The sequence below is a fragment of the Coffea arabica genome, chromosome 4e (genome assembly GCF_036785885.1).
Source record: "Coffea arabica cultivar ET-39 chromosome 4e, Coffea Arabica ET-39 HiFi, whole genome shotgun sequence".
Classification (NCBI taxonomy): Eukaryota; Viridiplantae; Streptophyta; class Magnoliopsida; order Gentianales; family Rubiaceae; genus Coffea; species Coffea arabica.
The window spans coordinates 2,326,337-2,341,842 of NC_092317.1; the positions used below are offsets into that span (position 1 = coordinate 2,326,337).

At 37.3% G+C, this 15,506-nt stretch overlaps 2 protein-coding genes across 8 annotated transcripts; both read left to right on the forward strand.

Annotated features, from left to right (window-relative positions):
• The first annotated feature begins 4,586 nt into the window (after nt 1–4,586).
• LOC113742799 (transcription factor bHLH68) lies at nt 4,587–8,254 on the forward strand. 3 transcript variants are annotated; one of them, XM_027270767.2, is made up of 7 exons: nt 4,587–5,121; nt 5,511–5,832; nt 6,188–6,262; nt 6,470–6,535; nt 6,905–6,945; nt 7,255–7,329; nt 7,898–8,254. In XM_027270767.2, exons 1-7 carry the CDS (start codon nt 4,892–4,894, stop codon nt 7,923–7,925), a joined length of 837 nt encoding a protein of 278 aa, XP_027126568.2. In that variant the 5' UTR covers nt 4,587–4,891; the 3' UTR covers nt 7,926–8,254. The 3 variants fall into 3 exon arrangements, with proteins under 3 accessions (XP_027126568.2, XP_027126567.2, XP_027126564.2); XM_027270763.2 differs by having other exon boundaries at nt 4,591–5,121; nt 6,880–6,945; XM_027270766.2 differs by lacking the exon at nt 6,905–6,945 and having other exon boundaries at nt 4,589–5,121.
• Nucleotides 8,255–11,709: 3,455 nt separating this feature from the next.
• On the forward strand, nt 11,710–14,261 carry LOC140003756 (probable inactive nicotinamidase At3g16190). 5 transcript variants are annotated; one of them, XM_072047093.1, is made up of 5 exons: nt 11,710–11,935; nt 12,060–12,205; nt 12,621–12,786; nt 12,983–13,128; nt 13,803–14,261. In XM_072047093.1, exons 1-5 carry the CDS (start codon nt 11,830–11,832, stop codon nt 13,818–13,820), a joined length of 582 nt encoding a protein of 193 aa, XP_071903194.1. In that variant the 5' UTR covers nt 11,710–11,829; the 3' UTR covers nt 13,821–14,261. The 5 variants fall into 5 exon arrangements, with proteins under 5 accessions (XP_071903194.1, XP_071903191.1, XP_071903192.1 ...); XM_072047090.1 differs by having other exon boundaries at nt 11,716–11,935; nt 12,621–12,855; XM_072047091.1 differs by having other exon boundaries at nt 11,716–11,935; nt 12,983–13,099.
• The last annotated feature ends 1,245 nt before the right edge of the window (nt 14,262–15,506 follow it).

Here is a 15,506-nt window from a genome sequence, read left to right on the forward strand (position 1 = left end):
TAATTTGTTCAGTGAAATTGTTTATTTAGCTCTAAAAATATTATTTTATAGTACGTGTATAAAAATAAAAAATATATATGCGGGGTAGGTCGGGTATCCGTGGATTTTTAATTTGTGACTCTAACCCGCCATACATTTTAGTGAGTATCCGATCCTCTTTTGACCTGATCAAATATTACAAATTGGATATCCTAATTTTCGGATCGAATCGGACTGGATACATCGGGTTTTTGAGTTTGCTCATAATTTTGCCCACCCCTACTCTTACCTTTTTTTTGGTTAAAAAATGGAAGTAGGCTATTTTACCTCAAGAAAAATACAAGAAAACAAAAGAAAAAGGGCCATAAATTAGCAGTCATTTCTCCTTATGTTTAAGTGCTAGGCTAGCCCTCACTCCTCCAAAACAAGCTAGTAGTAGTACTACAATTTACCCTCGGCTGCAGCAGTCAGTGTACAGCTAGATTGTCCAGCCGCGGGCCTGGTGAAGGAGAAAATAGAACGAAAGCGCGAAATATTCTTGGTTAATTATCATTCATCTTGAAAGTCTACAGCTTAAAAATTAGGCAAGGAGAACGGACCCGAACTTGATCATCGTCTTCCGCTAATAACACTAAAAATCCTCCACCGCCAGCGGGCACTCCCGTTGATTTCTCCCTCCTATTCTATTATCCCAACATTTTCTGTCTAATAACTATCCGTATTTTGCTCGAATTTAGTTTTTTTTTAAATAAAAATAAAAGAAAAACATTATCCCCTTGTAAACCTCATTTTGGTTTCCATCAGTTACTGGGAGATAACGTAAAACACTAAAATTTCGTCTCACGTTGTGAAAATAGAGACCCTGAAAATGATTCTCTATTTCTTCTGAAATTATTAGTTTATGCTATTAAACTATTAAGAGAGTAGTACTATGTAATTCCTCAAGGTGTTGAAGTACTATGCATTGTACAAAATGTTGATAACAATCAAATAGAGCCTATTTGAACTTGAATATTTATCTTCTTTTCTTTTTTCTTTTTTTTTTAAAATCCTTCTCCTTGAGTCAGGAAATCGATTTCTCTGAAATGGACTCTCTAAAATCGATTTTAAAGAATCTACTTCGGCTTGCTGGTTCTCATAGACTGCACGTCTCAATTCTTCGTTTCCGAATTTTCTCCCTTCTTCCAACTTCTCGCCTTGCAGTTTTATTCCTGCACTTCGCTGCTGACATGATCGAAATTTTCTCTTGGAGAGGCTAAACTAATAAGAAGCTACAAGAAGCACTAGATTTTCTATTGACCATTGGAGAGAAGATCATTACTCTGAATTTAAGAAGAGCTTCTTTTCGATGTAAGTACAAATGTTGGTTGGGACCGTGTTGGGCCTTTATGACTAGTTGGATGAGATACTGTTGCATTGAACTTCTGTAGAAAAAGTTTAGATCTTGAAGTGCCATCCAAAATTCCAAATTGCATATCATAGAATCCCGATTCCCAACTTGTCTTGTACCATTATGTTTGATCTTGCTATTCTAGCGCGTTGTTTGTTAACTGACATCATATAGTTTCCGCCGTTGTTTTCTGATTTAGGCTACATTGAAAGGGATATCTGGGCTCCAATGGTCAATCAAAAAATTGTTCTGTTACCACTCATTCCAGTCAATGTCTCGGGGCTTGGCTGATGTTGTTATCGTTCGAGTCAATGTCTCTGGGCTCGGGCTTGCTGTTGTTATATCGTTCGACTCTAAACAGGCTATATATATATATATATATATATATATATATATATATATATATATATATATATATATATATATATATTGCCTCTGTCTCTCTCTCAAGACTTACAAACACATGCACACACGCGCACACACACTCACGCACACCTTTGTGTCATTTCCTACCATCCACACAGCTGCTGTAGTATTTGCCTTGACAAGGAATGACAAACCTTAAAAGTTTACTTAACTCTTCTCTATTTTTGTGTTTCTCACAGATCACTGGAATGTCCAATGTCAAGCATGAAGTCTCATACAATGTACAGAAACTTGCAGAGCGTCATCCTTAAGCAGTCTCCTTGTATATCTTCCCCATGGAAGATGTGTCTTTGAGAAGTAGATGTCCTTTACATTTATTCTGAGGGCACACATCTTTTACTATCAAAATAGCTGCCAAATGACTGCTGCCGTGGACTGAGTCCTGACCAATGTGTAAGCAATTGAATTCTATGTCCTGGCAGGTCTGTTTATCATTTTGTAACACGGTGCTGTGCAGCTTATTCTTTTTTTTTTTTTTTTTTGGAGTGCTTTGGTGCTTTAGATGCTCTGAACCGCTTGTTATACAACTGCAATACTACATAGCAATCTTGTATGTTAACCTTGGTGCTTTAGATGTTTTCCATCAGCAATTTTTGGAATGACAAAGAATGATGTCCAGAAAAAGCATTGCTATTTCAATTCTTTAGGAAAAGTATCTACGCCACTTTAAGGAGTGCATCCAATCCTATGAAACGTTACATGTGAATTGTGATGTCCAAAAACCCATGTTGCTGTTTATTTTTGAGCTGTCCCTGATCCATTTGCTCTTCTTTCTTTCTTTTTAATGATTCTATTGTTACACTTTTCTTCGTTTTCTAAAGTCAATCAGAACTTCATATGATTGTGGTTTGACTTCAGAAATCTCTCCTTTTCTGCCTTGCTGGATTCCTGGATTGCCATAGCCCAATTAGAATAGGGATATTCATATATTTAGAGCTCGTGGGTGCATTACCGCTCGGATGTCTACGATGAACAAGCAAAGCAAGGCTCTGCTTAGGTTAGGTTTCCATAACCACGCTGAGTGTGTAATCTCGACCCCCCGGAAATCCAGACTTGATGTCTTCTTGAACTCCGACATAAATTTAACCTATATCTTGGTCATTTACGTAACCCAACTAAGCTATAAATCGTAATTTTTTTTTTTTTTTGGGTTGGCGTTGAGAATTTGATGTAAAACCCGTTATCAAGCCTTTATTAACTGGATTCGAAGCTTTACGTGTCAGGCATTATTCGACTCGATCCCCAGATGCAATTCGATGGCCGCGCACGCTCCCAAAGGATATTGCTGGATCCCGCTCCTCTTTCAAATTGCTGAAGTTCGTTACCAAAAACCAAGAAATTGCTACCACTATGGAGGGGAAAAAAAAAAGAAGAAGAAGAAGAGGAAGAGGAAGTTGCTAAAGCGTGCTTTGAAAACTTGATTCACAATTTCACACATTGCAATTACCATGGAAAAGTATGACTTTAGCATTTTAAACATTAAAGTAGATTGTGGTAATAACTGAAATGACAATACCATGGGAGTCGGAGCTTCACCATGGGAGGAAAAGGGTTCTATCGGCACTTAATAAAGTTTCCCTTGATATGAAGAGGCTAATTAATATCACTTTTCACTCTCCTAAGTATTGCTTCTTCGGTAGTTTATATCTTAAACTTTTACCTGTGACATTTCTTACCTACACTTCTCTTGCCACTTTGACGCAACTGAAACGTAGATGCTAATTTGTGAATATGTCGAGCACTTAAGTAGCATTTTCGTTTTATGAATAAAAACATATAGATGACAATCGTGCTCTATAAAATAGTCTGGTTAATGTTCAAGAAATTATGTATAACTATGCAAATATACTTGTAGTTAGCGGTGAATTGCTAAAGCAGTATGTTGTCTTTCTCCATTTCGCACAGCTCCCTTTACAGTGAAACTCGAGGACTAACATTAGGAGTCTAGGACAACGGCTTATGGCGCCTTCGAGAAGCCCCCTTTTGTTTTTCAGGTTTTGAAAGGAAATGTTATTTACGCTCCCATTTTTGTTATTTACATTTTTACTGTCATTTTAATTTATTAGATTATATGATAAAATAAATGATAAAAGCGCAGATAACATTTTCTGATCTTGAAATATTGGATGATCTTTCATCCAAAGAATTTATTCTTTCCACAAAGAAACCACATTTTCTATTTTCCTATGTATATATGATATTGTCAATCATTGGCCTTTAGCCTAATAGCCATATCGTACGTTAGATCGAGGATTCAAATCGCACCTAATACATTACAAACAAGCATTGTGCTTCTTTTATTTTAAAAAAAATTTAGAAAATGCAGTAGTACACTTGTCACCCTCCATCCTAAAACAAGCTCCCAGTTAGACTCTTTCTCTCCATAGAATAGGAATAGTGTAAATTGTAGCTGTTAGACATATATGTGTATGTGTGTTTATATATATATATATATATATATATATATATATATCCTTTTATCATTGTTGTCCATTTATTTTTGGGCACATTCGACTTTAAGCTACTAAAAATGTGAGACATTAGCTATATCTAATCATGGCTTGGGAAAAGAGCATGCTATCCCAATTAACACATAATGATATCTGGACCTAACCCTAACCCTAACCCCAACCCAACTGTATTACAATCCCTAGTTACCACCCCAAATCAAGGAAATAAGCTCCACAAATGTTTGTTTTTTGGCCTGAAAACACTCCTCACCAGCTTTTTTTCTGCCCCCACTTTGTAATAAAGTTAAAGTAAGAATAAAAAGAGCAATAGATGCATGATATATGGAGAGAGAAAGGAAGCACACACAGACACACACAAAAAACACAAAGCTTCTCAACCCCACAAGTATGAAATACTGCTACTTTGTTGACAAAGACATTGGGTTTCCTGAGCCTCTTCTGAGAAAGCAAACACAACCCTGAAAGCTTCAACAAAGGCTCATTTTGGTGTTCAAACAAGGAAAGATGACAAAGTGAAGAGTAAAAGCTAAAAAAGAGAGCAAAAGGAATTGTTACAGCTTGTTCTATATATATTTTGCACGAATGATTCGAATAAGCAGCTAAATCACTAGTACTACTGTTACCAATGATGGCAGGAAACCCTAACTGGTGGAGCATGAATAGCATGCATCCACAATCTCATCAGCACCAGCAGTTTCCTTCCACCACTACTTTTCATTCACCTGCTCCTCCTCCTCCTCCTCTTCCTCCACAGTATAATTTGTATGGCGGATCTTCTTCACCTCTTTCTGCCAACTCTTTGTCTGATCATCATCCCAACCAAGACTTCCCACGCTCATGGAGACAACTGCTCTTGTAAATCTCTCCTTCTCTTTTTAATTATTTGATGTCTGCTAATTCACGCATTTTCTTTAAAGAGGGTCTACTTGAATTTAAGTTCTCAAAGATGAACACTAGTCCTTTGCTAGCTGTACTTGTTCTTCCAGCATGTTAACTTTTCTAGCTTGTGTGTTTGTGTTCTTTCTTTATCTATTGATTTTAAATAGTAATCCTCAGTAGCTTTTGCGTATCTAACCAGCAGGTAGATTAAACAAACTTTTGCCACTCAACTTTTAATCTTTTTTTTTTAAATTTTTTGATTCTAGTGTCTGATAAGATAAAATATTTTTTAGCTCAAAGTATTTGCCGTGATTTGAAGAAACATAGAACATGGATGATCAAATTTAATGATGATTACTTTGCAGGGGTGGGTTAGCTAATGAACAAGAAAGGTTTGTTGGCAGTCCTTTTCAAAACAAGAAGTTGGAGAACTGGGAAGACCAGACTTTGAACCCATCTTTAGGAGTTCCTGTTTCTGATGTGAAACAAGAGGTTGCTCTAAGTACTAGCGTACTTTTTAGAGCTGCTGCAGATGAGGAATTTCAAGCTTCTACTAGGCCTTCTTGGTCACAAGTCGTGCAAGCATCTTCTCCGACCTCTTGTGTTACAAGTTTAAGCAGTAACCTATTGAACTTCTCTAGTAGCAAAGCCGAAGGAAGGAATCAAAATCCAGAAAATTCATCTGAGGTAAGCCATCAATTAAGTGGTGAAGGGTAGATTTCTCTTTTTCTAGCTCTTTCTTTTCTGTTTTTCCTTTTTTGGGTTTTGCTAGTGGCCAAGGTTCCATTAGTACATGTCGAAGCTCTTAATTTTTTTCTATTTAGTATGTCCAAAAATTAATCAACTTTAAGATTTATTTGGTCTGCCGCCAGTTGAACCACATTTATGCAGAAGGAGAGAACATTATCTTTGCACCATAGCACAAGAAAGGGGTGCTAGCTGATTTTGTACATTAATTAGTCGTTGAACCAAACAGTATTTCTTCATATTTAAATTATTCCATTACTTCTTGCTTATCGTTGTCTTTGTTTTGTTGTAAAAGTGCAACAGCTCGATAGCCGGTGGTGTATCTAAGAAGCCTAGGATTCAACACTCCACAGCCCAACCAGCTCTTAAGGTAGTCATTTTATGCCTCCACTTGTACAATCTTGCATTTCTCAAGACTTCATAGTCAGCAACATGTCTCATTCTTCAATGAAAAAAAAAAAGAGAAAAAACTGGATCAAATTTTTGAAATGCATGCTGGAAATAGGACTTCCTAATTATTTTATCCGCTTACTTAAATTTTACCATATATATATGTATATATATTCATTCTCAACAGGTAAGAAAGGAGAAGCTAGGGGATAGAATAACAGCCCTTCACCAACTTGTTTCCCCATTTGGAAAGGTACATATATCCAATATTAATTAAACATCTCTATCTGGACCGTCTCCATTATTTACTTGTTATATCTCAAAGCCGACTGTGATCACTGAAACAAAGAAATTAATTAAGATAAACGAAAGAAGAAACTTGTTTAGTTTATGATAAAGGCCATCATGAAAGTTTTACTTAATACAAATACACAATTATATGATGCTTAACCTTTTTTTCTTTTGAGAGGAGGAATGAGTTTGCTAGCTAATATTCCTCAACTTTATCTTCCCTTCCCATCTGGTTTGTCTTTTGAGATTGAGAAGACCCGGTAAGAAATGACTATGTGGGTGTTGTGGCATGTTTCTCTTTTGCAGACTGACACTGCTTCTGTCTTATCAGAAGCTATTGGGTATATCAGATTCCTTCAGGCCCAAATTGAGGTGAGGTGATGTACAGTAGGATAATTCTTTCTAATCTTGCATCAGATTTTTACCCTAGACACTTCAGTCTGCAACGACCTAAAAAAAAAAAAACAGTTAGCTAGTGAAAGCGTGCAGTTCAAAAAGTTCCCATCTGCTCGTGCTTTCCAGACATCCATGCATGAGCTAATTTTTGCAGTTGTAAGAGATGAACAGAAAAGAAGAGAAATATTCTTGTACAACAATTTTCTTTTTCTTTTTGGGTAGGTGCAATCAATTTTCTTTTAGGAGCTGCTTTAGTTTAATTTGCACCTGAAAATTTGATTGCAGGCACTTTCCTCTCCGTACTTGGGTAATGTATCAGGAGGATCAGGGAGCATGGGTCAGGGTCACCAACAACAATCTGTAAGATAGATAGCTATTCAATCCTTACAACATGCGCATCTTCACATTTCCCCAAGCAAAGGGGAAGATCCTCTTTCTTTCTTTCTCTCTTTCATACACGTGTGTTTTACTGATTAATGCTGGCATTCGATTCTAGTTCTGGCCACCTAACTGGTTATCAAGATGGAATTGTTTAAGATTCTGCCTACAGAAAATGGAATTGTTTAAGATTGAAGAATAAATTCTGCCTACAGAAAAAGGAATTGTTTATTTCTTGTTCGTCTAAGAGCTTAGCAGGCATGCTGTATTGGATCCATTGCTAGCCTTAGAGCAACTCATTCTCGAAGTCAAAGAAAGCCTTTTCCCTTCATTATTGTCGTTGTTCTTTGCTGAAAATTATAGCAAGTTGATATGTGCTTGAGGGTCGGACACCCTCACCTACGCACAAAGTTTGTGAATAGTAAATTAACGTACTTATCCTATGAGCTGTGCAAAAACAATAATAATTTTCTTCATGTCTTGACGTTATACCTTAATAATTTTCTTCTTGTTACACTTATTTAGGATTCATATCTTCGTGTAATCCTAGGTTGTCCAAGATCGGCCTAAGGACTTGAAGAGTAGAGGGTTATGCCTGGTTCCCATATCTTGTACTCAGCACGTCGGAAGTGATAACGGAGCAGATTACTGGGCTCCAGCTCTTGGCGGAGGATTCTAGTCGTGGCAGCAGTCTGCTCTCGCTTTATCAATGGAACCCCCTTAATTATGGAATGATATAACATCACCAGCAGTCATTCTTCAAACTAAGACTGACTGCTCTTGATGCTACTATGCATTCCAAGAGAGGAAGAAAATTAAAAAGATCATATGCTACTAGCTTTGTGTGTAATGTATATGCTCTTCAATCTCAAGTTCATTTTAATTCCAGTACTCCCCTTCATTCAAATCCTACGATTGTTCATGTCAATGGTACAAGTCGATCACAAATCCTAGCTAGTAATAGTTTTATGCTTTAAACATATTTTAGAACGTACGGAAGCATGTGGATTTAACTCCTCCCAATGAGTTGCCTTCTGATCAGTTCTTAAAGCTCCAATATTCTCACTGACATAAAGCAGATGGATATTCGTTAATTTGACAAAGAGAGAGTGGTTACCATTTTCTTTTCTCACTACATGAATGATGAAACTCCAGACTTTCTACTCTTTGAAGAAAGAAAGAAAAACTGGTGTTTCGTTCCTTTGAAGGTATGGGGAGAAGTTGGTGTGCTACCTTTGAGTCAACTTCTTTTTGAAGTAAAATTACCTGAGCCATTAACTAATCAATTTAGATGGAAGTAATTAATGGCTTAGATAATGCAATCTCTGGATATATTAGAACTGCACTTAATTAATTAGCTTGATGTTAAATCATATTCGGCTAATTTAGCACTTGTTAATCTAATTCACCAAACGCAAAAGCAAGCCTTGTAATTTTGTGTTTAAATGAGCACAATTAACTAAACAAGTAAAAAATGCTCTCCTTGCGCGCTGGGTTCTGTGTGTGTCAAATTTAACCGAATAAAAATCGTTTATATTATAAAAATACTTCTAATGTTTAAAAGCATTTTTTAAAAAAAAATAAATATACCGTAATTCCAAACAAACAGGGCCTTAATCATATAAGAATTTTGTGAGCCAAAAAGATCTTGGACCCAGGCATGCACCGACCAAACGAAGGTCCTTCTTTGGATTACTCATTATTAATCTGTTCATTCATGACATTTTACACGGATCGGAGAGCTGCTAATGAACTTGCCATTATTATTGTTAAGGAAGAAAAGATGCTTGTATTGTATTGTATGTGGCGCCAAATACTATGAAATATCAAGCAGGGTATGGCGGTGGACGGTGGGGCTGCGTCTAATCCGCATGTGCGAATCTGGCCCCGATGTCTTCCTAGCCCTAGCTTGAGGGTCAGGTCAACCTGGACTTCTCCATTATTATGTTCATCACGTACTGCTGCAACTGCAAGTGTGCCAGCCAACAACCCAAGTGAGGTCGTGACGTTAGCCTCCATCCGTCGGGGTTCCTTTTCTACTTTTCACCACATATCTTTCTCATTTCAACTCTTGCTGCAATTATACTTTTTCTCCAACTTCCATTCTATTTTTTTTGTGCCTAAAAACTACTACACTAGTGGGATTTCTCTCAGAGAAACCACTCGATTAATTTATGTATAGTAGTAATTAATTGTTAGCGCATATTATTGATTCATTCGATTCATAAAAATAAATTACTTTCTCATAAAGACTTGTTTGTTCAAATTTCGTTCGTTATTATTTCTATAAGCGGCTTATGAATTCGTTTCAGAGTATGCTCATACTTGTGATGACCATACAATACTAAAAAAAAAAAAGTGGTAACTAGTAAGCAATAATGTGTGCAAGAACCAGTGATGCTTTTTCACTGGTCCGGTGGGAGGGACCATTCCTTGGTCTCTCCTTCTTGTGACAAGTTGCAGTGTCGCAATAGTGATGTCACGTATTCATCAGACGCATTATGTACAATGGTATAAAGAGGGAGGGTTGCCAATTTTTATTATTTTTTTGAAAAAAAATTATTTATTTTTATTGTTTAAAATTTTTATGAGGGAATTGTTTAAATACTCACTCACTCACATCTTCCACTTAGATATTCCACTTGCTAAAAAAGAATGCCTAATAGTACTACTGAGGTTATTATTAGAAGTAGAGCAATAAGTGGCCATTATTTAAAGATGACTGCAAACCAAACATGGGTCAAAACAATCATCAATTAATCATACTAAATTATGAAAAGATTGATTGTCTGCTTGTGCTTTACAAAAGGGCTGTAGGAGTTGTTTATTTACTATTTTTCCAAAGCAAAAAAGACAGCAAATAATAAGCGATCAATGGACGGGGGCTTTGCCAAAATGCTTGCCCCTTTGCACTGGTAATTGCCACAAATTAAACTGCCAATAATGATCAGCACTGACCAGCGACCTTTTCCCCCTTTTTTATTTTTGTTTTGTTTTGTTTTGGCAGAAGCACAATCAGACACGAGGAAAGAACTGTTTGGTGCTTTTTATTTTATAATATAAGACGGACATTGGAGATCTCCTTCAAATATCTGGTCGAAATACAACAGAGCGACATTTTTGCTTTCTTGTCAAAAAGCCAAACAGGGTCTTCATCAATCAGCATTAGTGAGTGAGTCTTGAGTTGTTCCAACAAGTCACTTGACATGTAAATTCTACATTTTCAGCATAGTCAAATGAATTTCAATTGTTAAAGAGAAAGTGGGAAAATACCCAAATAATTTCGAATTACAAATTTGCTTCCAAAGATTTCCGGCGAGAACGCTAGGTTGACACCACAATCCAGTTCAAATTCTTGTGAATCTTGGAAGTCAACAACTGCAAGAGTTTATTTGCATGTTTCGATTATGTATCTAATAAATAAAGACAAGCTTTTGGGTTTTGCACCCAACAAAAACAAGAAAAGAAAAAAATCCCCATTTGTTTTTTTTTTTTTTGGGGGGGGGGGGGGGGGGGGGGAAGACATATCATAAATACCAAAGTACTTGGGTTTTAAAGCCAAAATCAAACCAAAATCTGTACGAATGGTTCACCAAAGTACTTGTTTTGTTGGTTGGTATTGTTGGAAATTTTCCTTTAGGTTCATGATAATGCCTGTGTTTGGTGTCTAGCTTCATCTGCACCCGAACTTTGCCCCCTTAAAGATGGTCGATCTGGACCCCTCGACGTGACCAAAATTTTCCAGTCTCATTAGGAAAAAATTCACTCTGAAAATTGAAATTTTAGTTGGCAATTGGAGACCGGAGAGCACATCTCTCTCTCTAAAGTCAGTTTCATTCATTCTCTGTATATAAAAATTGATGTTGACACTTGTATATTGGCAAGCCCTGAACATTAAGCTGAATCTTAAACTCATCTTTCTCAGGATTTACCAGGAAGGCCTTTATTCAAGTGAACAAATAGAAAGGAAGTTTATTTTCATTTTCAAAAGTATTCTTGTGAATCTAGAAATTAAGTAATAAAATATCGTTATGATTTATAATAAGTTAACGTCCCGGAATAATAGCCTAAAAATATTAACAAGAGTATTATTAAGAGCAATTTGGCAAGTAAATACTAAATAGAGATAATTACATTGTTGGGAATTGCCTTATATTGATGCTACAAAGTACAAAATAATGTGCTTCTGGCCCTCAACTCTACAGGTTTGCTCGGGGATGGACGGGGCCCGAACTGCTTTGGGCTAGCCGTGGAACAAACGAAACCTGGCCTGTGTAATTGACAAGATAAAAGCCCAAAATCGTCCGTAGACAGGACCCAGAACTCATTAACGATGACCCAATGTTTGATATTAGTTACCCAAAAGACAAAACCTATAATCTCCTCTGACTTGTATTTGCTGTATGGTGGATGGTATCCCCTCTGCAATTTGGATTAGTTTAAGAGTTTAGACACTGGTATTCGGCTATTTGCTGCCCAAAAATGGCCGAAACTGATAGTAAATGGAAGAAGACTGCTCTTCTGGTCATAGACATGCAGGTGCTGGCCATCCTCCTACCTTCTATTGATCTTACTTTTAACTCAGAAAGTAATCATTTCTGGATTCTAGTTCTACTGTTCTACATCTGCCTTTACTATTTCTTGTTTGGTTTGCAGCCTCTAATCATTTTCTTGATATTTTTGTCTTTCTAATTCTTGAGTTTGGATTGAAGCTTTATACAGCCTTGAGTTTGGTTGTTTTCAGAATGATTTTATCCTCCCAGGAGGTCCAATGCTCGTTAAAGGTGGGCAAGCTATTGTTCCCAACGTCATCAAGGCTGTAGAGGTTGCCAGAGGCCGGGGCATCCCTATAATTTGGGTATTCTTCAGACCAGTTTTTGCGCTTAGCTCAGTTTTGTTACTCGGCAGACAAAAGACGAAAGTTGAAACTTTGGCTAGAAATCCCAAGTTTAAATCATGATTGTTTAGACTTGCGTATTTTGGTCAAGGCAACTGGAAAATTTCATCTTAATCAAATGGTAATTTTATATTCTGGTATCAGAGTAATCAGAGGCGAAGAGAAAGTTCAATTTTGCTGTGAATTTTTAATTCGCACAAGTGCTTTATCCATCACCTAGTACATGATCCCTATGTGAACCCAGAGAAAAAAAAATAAAGAAGGTATACGATCCCTATGCATGGACTGAAAAATTACAAGTTAATAATGTGATGGGTAAGTCTGGGAATAGCGATTCGCTTTAGCTTGCAAATGACTTTTGGTAAATCGACTGTAGGTTGTTCGTGAGCACGACCCTTTAGGGAGAGACGTCGAATTATTCCGTAGGCATTTGTACTCTCCGGGGAAACCAAAACCAACATCTAAGGGCAGTTTTGGAGCAGAATTAGTTGATGGCCTTGAAATTAAGGGAGATGATTATAAGCTGGTGAAGACACGTTTCAGTGCGTTTTTCAATACCCACCTTCATTCATATCTTCAGGGTGCTGGGATTAGTAATTTAGTCATCACCGGTAAATGAGTTTTGGGTGTCATCTCCTGTATTTTTTATTTTTTTTTTGTCTATTTTGCTAGGAAATTATACTTGTTAGATTTGTACTTTCCATGTTGCGTAATTGATTTCTTAAATTTCTTTCCCAGGTGTCCAAACTCCAAATTGTATCCGGCAAACTGTCTTCGATGCAGTGGCATTGGATTATCAATCTGTAACTGTAATTATTGATGCTACAGCTGCTGCTACACCTGAAATACATGTTGGTATGCAATGCATGTCTTCAATCACATCAGTGAGTTTTATACAGAAAGGTTTTCTTTTGCTCCAATGGGGGCGCTGTTAATTCCCCATCCACACCATCTTAACCTCAATGTGCACTAAAAGATGGCCTCACTGTGCATGTGGATTGGAATTTGTATCACTGTACTTGCTGGCAATTGAATGAGTGCGAGGGCACTGCCCATTTGTTGTCATTTTTGTACCCTGATATGTTCAATTCCCAGTATGTTAAACTTCTCTAAATGAAGTTATGGAAACCATTCCATGCCCTGGTAGGCCATTTTTCTTCTTCTTCTTCTTCTTTCATTTAGTTCTCTGATTCTATTGCGTGGACATGGTTCCTTTAGCCAATGTCACAGATGCATACTGTAACAGTAGCATGAATACCCCTAAATATGGAAGAGTGATTGTTTGGAGTTTTTATGGTAAACTGTGTGTATTGGCTATATAAGAAATGAGGAGTGTACCAATGAGAGGACGGTGACAAAACACAATACTTATTTCTGGTTTCTGTGACCAATAGACCAAGTAATAATGAAATCTGGCTGAGATAAGTGGAGGGAAAATTTCATGGAAAAGGTGATGGAACTCTTAAAAATGTCAGGGTCTATTTCTGCTGCTAAGTGGCAATCTCTTAAAAAAGTCTATTTCTGCTTTCTGATACGATTGCTTGTCATTCCTCAACAGCAAATATACTGGACATGAACAACATTGGAGTCACTGCGCCAACACTCGCAGAATGGGCTGAATCCAATACCTGAAGTATAGTCGGTGTCAGTCGGGTAACAGTAGGGTCCTTAAAGACTGAATTTCAGCTGGTCATATCATATCCCAGAAGCTGAATATTGGGCTCTGCGCTCCCTGATTTCAAGTAATCAGCAGGTTTTTGCTTGCTTTGGTTTCTGTCATTATTGTGATTCAGAAGTCTCTTTTGTTGGCTAGTTCGCATTGAATGCAGATGGCTTCAGCTGTTGCTGCTCTGTTGTAGTTTCTCATATGTGTTCAGAACCGTGCCTTGGCTTTCTTCTTTTGGAACGTTTTTATGTTTCTGACTTTGGAAGGCAAGATGGAAAAGTTAAATGGAGAAAAACTCCCCCGGGCAAAATACTTGGGCTTGGCCCAACTGTAGCCGGTTATTAGTGCTGATTCTGTTTGATGGCAGTAGAATGCCGTGCCAAATTTGTGCTTTTATTGGCCCTACTTCAGTAAGCAAAGGTGGGGAAGCCCAGCCCCCCCTAATGGGCCTTTGTGTAAGCTGACGTTGCTTTCAATTTGCTGGGCAAGTCAAAACCGTGTTTTGGACTTTTGGTTTAGGTACCACCAACCACCGCCGTGTCAGTGAGAAAATGTGAGGAATTTTGCCTTAAAAAACAAAAACTATTTCTGGAGTGGGTCCCAAAAGTTGAATATCTTTGGTAAGTCCAAGCACGTTACTACTTACTACTTAGTAGCGGGCTGGGGCTTGGTCCGCTTGGACGTGGTCCTCCCTCTCTCTGATGTGATTTCCCTCGCTTTTGGACAATAGCCGCTTTTTTTTTTTTTTTTTTTTTTTTTTAAAAAGACGATAGCCGCTTTTTGGCAATACAACAATGCAATTGCAATCTAAACAAGTCTATAACACGCATACGAAGGTGACCCCTATAGGTTAAATTAATTGTTTTTTCTAGGAAAAAAAATGTTGCAGCATAACATAATAGGTTTAATTCACAAGTTTTTGGACCACCGCTTGAGACCCAGAGAAAATTGTTAGTCAAAGGAAGACTTCTCAGCAGATGAGTTGCCTCCCCTCCATATCTTCTTTCTTGGATCACTCTCAGAAGGAGTGACACACACGTCCATATTTTGCCTCCTCATGTTTCATGATCAACCAAAATAGATCCGATGATGCGCGTGTTTAGGTTTTGATTCTACTTTTAACATTCTTCAAAATTCATGCTTCATTTTGTACCATTACTTTGCTCTTTGCTTTTAAGTTCAGCCCAACAATTACCAAATTCAGAGTTGAGCTCAGCTCAAGTGACTCGACTTGATCATCAAATACACTAATATGCTATGCTTGATCATCAAATACCGATATCTTCTATTTGCATTTTGCAAGGTTAACAGAGTCTGAATATAATATTCAGCTCGATTCGACTCGTTAAAAGTTTTAAGAATATGTAACGTGTAGCAATAATACAATGAAGAAGACAACTTCAATGCATCTTTAATTACTCCCAAAAGAGAAAAAATGAAGAAGACAACAATATGTCATTGTTAGTTTCGTTGTCAAACCGATTATTAGAAAGAAGCTTGGGAGAGAGAGAGAGAGCTGGCTTCAATAATAATGAGCCAGAACCCGTAAGGAACGACTAACGAGACAATGACAAGAACCATGAAAAAGAAAGATGG

Bases quoted from the DNA above. Each gene is read 5' to 3' on its own strand.
- LOC113742799 (XM_027270763.2), top strand. From the start codon at position 4,892: ATGATGGCAGGAAACCCTAACTGGTGGAGCATGAATAGCATGCATCCA. The intron at 5,122-5,510 runs GTAAATCTCTCC...ATTACTTTGCAG, and splicing joins TCATGGAGACAACTGCTCTT to GGGTGGGTTAGCTAATGAAC. The intron at 5,833-6,187 runs GTAAGCCATCAA...TTGTTGTAAAAG, and splicing joins ATCCAGAAAATTCATCTGAG to TGCAACAGCTCGATAGCCGG.
- LOC140003756 (XM_072047089.1), top strand. From the start codon at position 11,830: ATGGCCGAAACTGATAGTAAATGGAAGAAGACTGCTCTTCTGGTCATA. The intron at 11,936-12,059 runs GTAATCATTTCT...TTTGGATTGAAG, and splicing joins TCTTACTTTTAACTCAGAAA to CTTTATACAGCCTTGAGTTT. The intron at 13,100-13,802 runs GTATGCAATGCA...ATTCCTCAACAG, and splicing joins TACACCTGAAATACATGTTG to CAAATATACTGGACATGAAC.